Raw genomic sequence first — 8,437 nt, 5'->3', positions numbered from 1 at the left:
ATAGTCGAAACTCGGATTCAGGAGGAACAGTGTGGTTTTCGTCCTGGTCGTGGAACTGTGGACCAGCTCTATACTCTCGGCAGGGTCCTTGAGGGTGCATGGGAGTTTGCCCAACCAGTCTACATGGGCTTTGTGGACACGGAGAAGGCATTCGACCGTGTCCTTCGGGAAGTCCTGTGGGGAGTGCTCAGAGAGTATGGGGTATCGGACTGTCTGATTGTGGTGGTCCGCTCCCTGTATGATCAGTGTCAGAGCTTGGTCCGCATTGCCGGCAGTAAGTCGGACACGTTTCCAGTGAGGGTTGGACTCCTCCAAGGCTGCCCTTTGTCACCGTTCTGTTTATACATTTTATGGACAGAATTTCTAGGCGCAGTCAGGGTGTTGAGGGGATCCAGTTTTGGTGGCTGCAGGATTAGGTCTCTGCTTTTTGAAGATGATGTGGTCCTGATGGCTTCATCTGATCAGGATCTCCAGTTCTCACTGGATCGGTTCGCAGTCGAGTGTGACGCGACTGGGATGAGAATCAGCACCTCCAAGTCTGAGTCCATGGTTCTCGCCTGGAAAAGGGTGGAGTGCCATCTCCGGGTTGGGGAAGAGACCCTGCCCCAAGTGGAGGAGTTCAAGTACCTCGGAGTCTTGTTCACGAGTGAGGGAAGAGTGGCTCGTGAGCTGAGCTGAGCCGGAAGGCAAAGCTCTCAATTTACCGGTCGATCTACGTTCCCATCCTCACCTATGGTCGTGAGCTTTGGGTTATGACCGAAAGGACAAGATCCGGGTACAAGCGGCCGAAATGAGTTTCCTTTGCCGGGTGGCGGGGCTCTCCCTTAGAGATAGGGTGAGAAGCTCTGTCATCCGGGGGGAGCTCAAAGTAAAGCCGCTGCTCCTCCACTTGGGAGGAGCCAGATGAGGTGGTTCGGGCATCTGATCAGGATGCCACCCGAACGCCTCCCTAGGGAGGTGTTTGGGGCACGTCCGACCGGTAGGAGGCCACGGGGAAGACCCAGGACACGTTGGGAAGACTATGTCTCCCGGCTGGCCTGGAAACACCTCGGGATCCCCCGGGAAGAGCTGGACGAAGTGGCTGGGGAGAGGGAAGTCTGGGCTTCCCTGTTTAGGCTGCTGCCCCCGTGACCCGACCTCGCATAGGCAGAGGAAGATGGATGGATGGATGGACTGTAAACAATCTTCTGGTAAAGATAGACACATTTCACTTATTTAAAATAATACCTTTTTTATTTAATTGTTTTCCTTTCCCCATCCCCTAATTCAATTTGAAAAATGTACTGGCAAAGATGGACCTCTTTAATTGAATGTATTTTTTAATGAAAGCTGCAACATTTAGAACAAAGTAGTTTGAATAAAACAGACTATTATGTTGTAAATGTGGAAAACGTAAGGAATAATCCAAATACCCCTCAACAAAAAAATATCTTGTAAAAGACGCATTTCTATTTATTTAATTCCATTGTTTCTGTAATTAAATGTGTAACTGCGAAAAATACTCCAGTAAAGACGAACAATTTTAATTTCCTTGATCGAAAAAAAGAATCTGCAATAGAACAAAATAGTTTGAATAAAAAATACAATTCTGTAGTAATTTGGAAAATGTGTGCAACAATTTTTTTCAGCAAAATACACTTATTTAATTAATATATATAAAAATAAATCTTAAGTCATTGATTGTGAAAAACCTACAAAAAAACGTAGTTAAAACAAAAAATATAATTACGTCTGTTGTAAATAATCCACAAAAACGGAAGAAATATCTTTAAATTGTTTATGTATTAAATATTTGAAATCATATCTATAAAGAAAATCTACCAAAAAAGCATAACATATAACATATATATAATATAATGTATCTTCAATTCTTCACATTTTTTGGTATTTGTTGATCATTTTTCTGCTGCTATTTTATACTATGTGCCCATCACTGCCCCCTGAAGGAGTGGAGTGGAACTACTGTAACACTATGAGTGACAGCTGTGGTCACATGATGCTCTTCCTTCCACTTCCTGTTTGCATCCTCCTCCATGCTTGCTAAAGAGAGCGTAGAGGACCTTCAAGGTGGCAGCCACGTCCTGAGAAACCACATCTACAAAAACAATGTTCATGTTCAGTCTTTATTGACAAAAATATTAGCTCATAACCTGGAAAAAAAAAACACAGGATCTAATGGGCGTGTCCTTACCTGGACGCCACCATGCATTGATGATGCAGCGAGTGAGGTGAACATCGTTAGTGAGCACACGCCATCACTCAAACCTTGAGATAAGTGCACCGAGCATCTCTAGCGCACTGAGTTGTGCTTTTCATCAACACTTTCTCACCTTGTGCTTGAACAGCGGACACCTGCAGGCCCAAATCAGCCAGGAGGTTCAAGGCCAAGCTGACATTGTGGAGCTGCAAGTGGGATAAACACAGAGTGCTACCTCAACTTAAGAGTGCTTTGACATACGAGCTGTCATTCAAAGAAATGATCATGCTTTAAGTTACAAGCATTAGTAAATGTCACAGTAAGATCCCACCCAAACATCTGCTCTTACTCGCTAGCGTTAGCTTGTGGCGAGAGATCAACATAACTTTGTTGTCCAAGCCAAGAAAGTGAGTATGAAGGGCAGCGCTCAGAAGAAAGAAGTTCATTGAATTCAAAGAAATAAATCATCAAATATATGACTTGGCCAAGCGATTCCAGCGTGTCACTGCTAGTCTGAGGCACAAAACATTGATTATACGTACATGTCCTTTAAAACTGACCTTGCAAAAGAGTTGTGTTTGTAAATTGAAACAACGTTGATGTCCAACGTGTCAATACGCCGACTATGGGATGTTCGTTTTCCCGAGATGCAAGTAAAGTTGGACTGGACATGGCGTGAAGGTGAGTACATATTTATTTGAACACTATAAACTACAAAAAAAAAAGGGTGCAAACAAAAGGCGCGCACAAGGCGGAAGTACAAACTTGACTAATGAAAACAAATCTAGCACAAAGGCAGAAACTATGAACATGAAACTAAAGTCACTAACTGTGGCATTAATGACAAAAACTTACTTGGCGGAGCAGGAATCTATGGCATGGAACACGTAATCAGAGGAGTAACAAGGATAACAGAGTTAATGTCGCCAGGCCGACCAACAGAAAAAGACAGGCTTAAATAACGGTGACATGATTGGTGACAGGTGTGTGAGTCCAAAACATGGAACAGGTGAAACTAATGGGTAACCATGGAAACAAAACACGCAATAGTGCACAACCAGGAACTAAAAAGCGTCCGAAAAACAAACAGCACATGGCCAAACAAAAGCATGATCAACACAGACATGACACAACGTTGGATCCACGTGGTTGGTTGGGAACAACATTGACTAAACGTGGTTAAAAAGCATGTTGTTTCATGTTGGTGTTGTAGAGAAATGACCATCATTCAATGTCAAATCAACGTCACAACCTGAAATTGATTCAACGTTGTCAAAAGCATGTTGTTTCAATGTTGTATTTGTGTTGTAGAATATTGGTTGGAAAATGACCACATTTCAATGGTCAAATCAAGGTCAGAACCCAACATTGATTAAGCGTCGTCAAGCAGCATGTTGCTTCAACGTTACCTTTGAGTTGCTCAAGGTCGCCACCTAGTTCTCAGCGTTGTTTTAATATCTTGTGCCTGCTGGAAATGAGTCTAACACAAGCCAATAACTAAAGTTGAAGTAATATCTCAACGGCGGACATTTATCCATGAAGATATAGAAAAGCTGCTGATGGTGTGTTTGACAGAGAAGCAGCAGGAAGGAGACGCCGTAGAAGTCCACTCTCCAAAGTAAATGCTGTACATTATTATTACATTGCTTCATAAAAGTACTGTAATTGTTAGGAGTACATTATATTGTATTATTTGTATACAACATTTATTATCTAAAAGTTGTTTTATTTTTTTTTAAAGACATGTTACATGTTAACATTTTCAAGTTATGAAGGAGCCAAGCACCAATTAAATTGATTTCATTTTAATGGGAGATGTTGATTTGAGATACAAGTGTTTTCAGTTAAATTTTCAGTGATTGGTTAATGGAGGAAGTGTGTATATGTAAGTGATTGGTTAATGGAGGCAGTGTGTATGTGTAAGTGATTGGTTAATGGAGGCAGTGTGTATGTGTAAGTGATTGGTTAATGGAGGCAGTGTGTATGTGTAAGTGATTGGTTGATGTAGGCAGTGTGTATGTGTAAGTGATTGGTTAATGGAGGCAGTGTGTGTGTGTAAGTGATTGGTTAATAGAGGCAGTGTGTATGTGTAAGTGATTGGTTAATGGAGGCAGTGTGTGTGTGTAAGTGATTGGTTAATGTAGGCAGTGTGTATGTGTAAGTGATTGGTTAATGGAGGCAGTGTGTATGTGTAAGTGATTGGTTGATGTAGGCAGTGTGTATGTGTAAGTGATTGGTTAATGGAGGCAGTGTGTATGTGTAAGTGATTGGTTAATGGAGGCAGTGTGTGTGTGTAAGTGATTGGTTAATGTAGGCAGTGTGTATGTGTAAGTGATTGGCTAATGGAGGCAGTGTGTATGTGTAAGTGATTGGTTAATGGAGGCAGTGTGTATGTGTAAGTGATTGGTTAATGGAGGCAGGGTGTATGTGTAAGTGATTGGTTAATGGAGGCAGTGTGTAAGTGTAAGTGATTGGTTAATGGAGGCAGTGTGTGTGTGTAACTGATTGGGTAATGGAGGCAGTGCGTATGTGTAAGTGATTGGTTAATGGAGGCAGTGTGTACGTGTAAGTGATTGGTTAATGGAGGCAGTGTGTATGTATAAGTGATTGGTTAATAGAGGCAGTGTGTATGTGTAAGTGATTGGTTAATGGAGGCAGTGTGTATGTGTAACTGATTGGGTAATGGAGGCAGTGTGTATGTGTAAGTGATTGGTTAATGGAGGCAGTGTGTATGTGTAAGTGATTGGTTAATGGAGGCAGTGTGTATGTGTAAGTGATTGGTTAATGTAGGCAGTGTGTATGTGTAAGTGATTGGTTAATGTAGGCAGTGTATATGTGTAAGTGATTGGTTAATGGAGGCAGTGTGTATGTGTAAGTGATTGGTTAATGTAGGCAGTGTGTATGTGTAAGTGATTGGTTAATGTAGGCAGTGTGTGTGTGTAAGTGATTGGTTAATGGAGGCAGTGTGTATGTGTAAGTGATTGGTTAATGTAGGCAGTGTGTGTGTGTGTGTAAGTGATTGGTTAATGGAGGCAGTGTGTATGTGTAAGTGATTGGTTAATGTAGGCAGTGTGTGTGTGTGTGTGTGTGTGTGTGTGTGTGTGTGTGTGTGTGTGTGTGTGTGTGTGTGTGTGTGTGTGTGTGTGTGTGTGTGTGTGTGTGTGTGTGTGTGTGTGTGTGTGTGTGTGTAAGTGATTGGTTAATGGAGGCAGTGTGTATGTGTAAGTGATTGGTTAATGGAGGCAGTGTTTATGTGTAAGTGATTGGTTAATGGAGGCAGTGTGTATGTATAAGTGATTGGTTAATAGAGGCAGTGTGTGTGTGTGTAAGTGATTGGTTAATGGAGGCAGTGTGTATGTGTAAGTGATTGGTTAATGTAGGCAGTGTGTGTGTGTGTGTGTAAGTGATTGGTTAATGGAGGCAGTGTGTATGTGTAAGTGGTTGGTTGATGTAGGCAGTGTGTGTGTGTGTGTAAGTGATTGGTTAATGGAGGCAGTGTGTATGTGTAAGTGATTGGTTAATGTAGGCAGTGTGTGTGTGTGTAAGTGATTGGTTAATGGAGGCAGTGTGTATGTGTAAGTGATTGGTTAAAGGAGGCAGTGTGTACGTATAAGTGATTGGTTAATGTAGGCAGTGTGTATGTGTAAGTGATTGGTTAATGTAGGCAGTGTGTATGTGTAAGTGATTGGTTAATGGAGGCAGTGTGTATGTGTAAGTGATTGGTTGATGTAGGCAGTGTGTATGTGTAAGTGATTGGTTAATGGAGGCAGTGTGTATGTGTAAGTGATTGGTTAATGGAGGCTGTGTGTGTGTGTAAGTGATTGGTTAATGTAGGCAGTGTGTATGTGTAAGTGATTGGCTAATGGAGGCAGTGTGTATGTGTAAGTGATTGGTTAATGGAGGCAGTGTGTATGTGTAAGTGATTGGTTAATGGAGGCAGGGTGTATGTGTAAGTGATTGGTTAATGGAGGCAGTGTGTAAGTGTAAGTGATTGGTTAATGGAGGCAGTGTGTGTGTGTAACTGATTGGGTAATGGAGGCAGTGCGTATGTGTAAGTGATTGGTTAATGGAGGCAGTGTGTACGTGTAAGTGATTGGTTAATGGAGGCAGTGTGTATGTATAAGTGATTGGTTAATAGAGGCAGTGTGTATGTGTAAGTGATTGGTTAATGGAGGCAGTGTGTATGTGTAAGTGATTGGTTAATAGAGGCAGTGTGTATGTGTAAGTGATTGGTTAATGGAGGCAGTGTGTGTGTGTAAGTGATTGGTTAATGTAGGCAGTGTGTATGTGTAAGTGATTGGTTAATGGAGGCAGTGTGTATGTGTAAGTGATTGGTTGATGTAGGCAGTGTGTATGTGTAAGTGATTGGTTAATGGAGGCAGTGTGTATGTGTAAGTGATTGGTTAATGGAGGCAGTGTGTGTGTGTAAGTGATTGGTTAATGTAGGCAGTGTGTATGTGTAAGTGATTGGCTAATGGAGGCAGTGTGTATGTGTAAGTGATTGGTTAATGGAGGCAGTGTGTATGTGTAAGTGATTGGTTAATGGAGGCAGGGTGTATGTGTAAGTGATTGGTTAATGGAGGCAGTGTGTAAGTGTAAGTGATTGGTTAATGGAGGCAGTGTGTGTGTGTAACTGATTGGGTAATGGAGGCAGTGCGTATGTGTAAGTGATTGGTTAATGGAGGCAGTGTGTACGTGTAAGTGATTGGTTAATGGAGGCAGTGTGTATGTATAAGTGATTGGTTAATAGAGGCAGTGTGTATGTGTAAGTGATTGGTTAATGGAGGCAGTGTGTATGTGTAACTGATTGGGTAATGGAGGCAGTGTGTATGTGTAAGTGATTGGTTAATGGAGGCAGTGTGTATGTGTAAGTGATTGGTTAATGGAGGCAGTGTGTATGTGTAAGTGATTGGTTAATGTAGGCAGTGTGTATGTGTAAGTGATTGGTTAATGTAGGCAGTGTATATGTGTAAGTGATTGGTTAATGGAGGCAGTGTGTATGTGTAAGTGATTGGTTAATGTAGGCAGTGTGTATGTGTAAGTGATTGGTTAATGTAGGCAGTGTGTGTGTGTAAGTGATTGGTTAATGGAGGCAGTGTGTATGTGTAAGTGATTGGTTAATGTAGGCAGTGTGTGTGTGTGTGTAAGTGATTGGTTAATGGAGGCAGTGTGTATGTGTAAGTGATTGGTTAATGTAGGCAGTGTGTGTGTGTGTGTGTGTGTGTGTGTGTGTGTGTGTGTGTGTGTGTGTGTGTGTGTGTGTGTGTGTGTGTGTGTGTGTGTGTGTGTAAGTGATTGGTTAATGGAGGCAGTGTGTATGTGTAAGTGATTGGTTAATGGAGGCAGTGTTTATGTGTAAGTGATTGGTTAATGGAGGCAGTGTGTATGTATAAGTGATTGGTTAATAGAGGCAGTGTGTGTGTGTGTAAGTGATTGGTTAATGGAGGCAGTGTGTATGTGTAAGTGATTGGTTAATGTAGGCAGTGTGTGTGTGTGTGTGTAAGTGATTGGTTAATGGAGGCAGTGTGTATGTGTAAGTGGTTGGTTGATGTAGGCAGTGTGTGTGTGTGTGTAAGTGATTGGTTAATGGAGGCAGTGTGTATGTGTAAGTGATTGGTTAATGTAGGCAGTGTGTGTGTGTGTAAGTGATTGGTTAATGGAGGCAGTGTGTATGTGTAAGTGATTGGTTAAAGGAGGCAGTGTGTACGTATAAGTGATTGGTTAATGTAGGCAGTGTGTGTGTGTGTGTGTAAGTGATTGGTTAATGGAGGCAGTGTGTATGTGTAAGTGGTTGGTTGATGTAGGCAGTGTGTGTGTGTGTGTAAGTGATTGGTTAATGGAGGCAGTGTGTATGTGTAAGTGATTGGTTAATGTAGGCAGTGTGTGTGTGTGTAAGTGATTGGTTAATGGAGGCAGTGTGTATGTGTAAGTGATTGGTTAAAGGAGGCAGTGTGTACGTATAAGTGATTGGTTAATGTAGGCAGTGTGTATGTGTAAGTGATTGGTTAATGTAGGCAGTGTGTATGTGTAAGTGATTGGTTAATGGAGGCAGTGTGTATGTGTAAGTGATTGGTTGATGTAGGCAGTGTGTATGTGTAAGTGATTGGTTAATGGAGGCAGTGTGTATGTGTAAGTGATTGGTTAATGGAGGCTGTGTGTGTGTGTAAGTGATTGGTTAATGTAGGCAGTGTGTATGTGTAAGTGATTGGCTAATGGAGGCAGTGTGTATGTGTAAGTGAT

General features: G+C 41.9%; 1 protein-coding gene across 3 annotated transcripts in view; it reads right to left on the bottom strand.

Moving 5' to 3' along the window:
• Positions 1 to 1,288: 1,288 nt before the first annotated feature.
• The window catches only part of parvg (parvin, gamma), a 53,743-nt gene continuing 46,594 nt past the window's right edge, over positions 1,289 to 8,437 (bottom strand). For all 3 annotated transcript variants that reach the window (XM_062059637.1, XM_062059638.1, XM_062059639.1), the window contains 2 exons: positions 2,331 to 2,403; positions 1,289 to 2,095 (listed from right to left, as the gene is read on the bottom strand). In XM_062059637.1, coding sequence (XP_061915621.1) covers positions 1,971 to 2,095; positions 2,331 to 2,403 — 198 coding nt within the window. In that variant the 3' untranslated portion in view covers positions 1,289 to 1,970. The remainder of the gene's footprint in view (positions 2,096 to 2,330; positions 2,404 to 8,437) is intronic.

This window comes from Entelurus aequoreus, linkage group LG10, assembly GCF_033978785.1.
Source record: "Entelurus aequoreus isolate RoL-2023_Sb linkage group LG10, RoL_Eaeq_v1.1, whole genome shotgun sequence".
In the NCBI taxonomy this organism is placed as follows: domain Eukaryota; kingdom Metazoa; phylum Chordata; class Actinopteri; order Syngnathiformes; family Syngnathidae; genus Entelurus; species Entelurus aequoreus.
The sequence above is the reverse complement of the archived record's forward strand: the minus strand, read 5'-3'. Positions and strand labels throughout refer to the sequence as shown.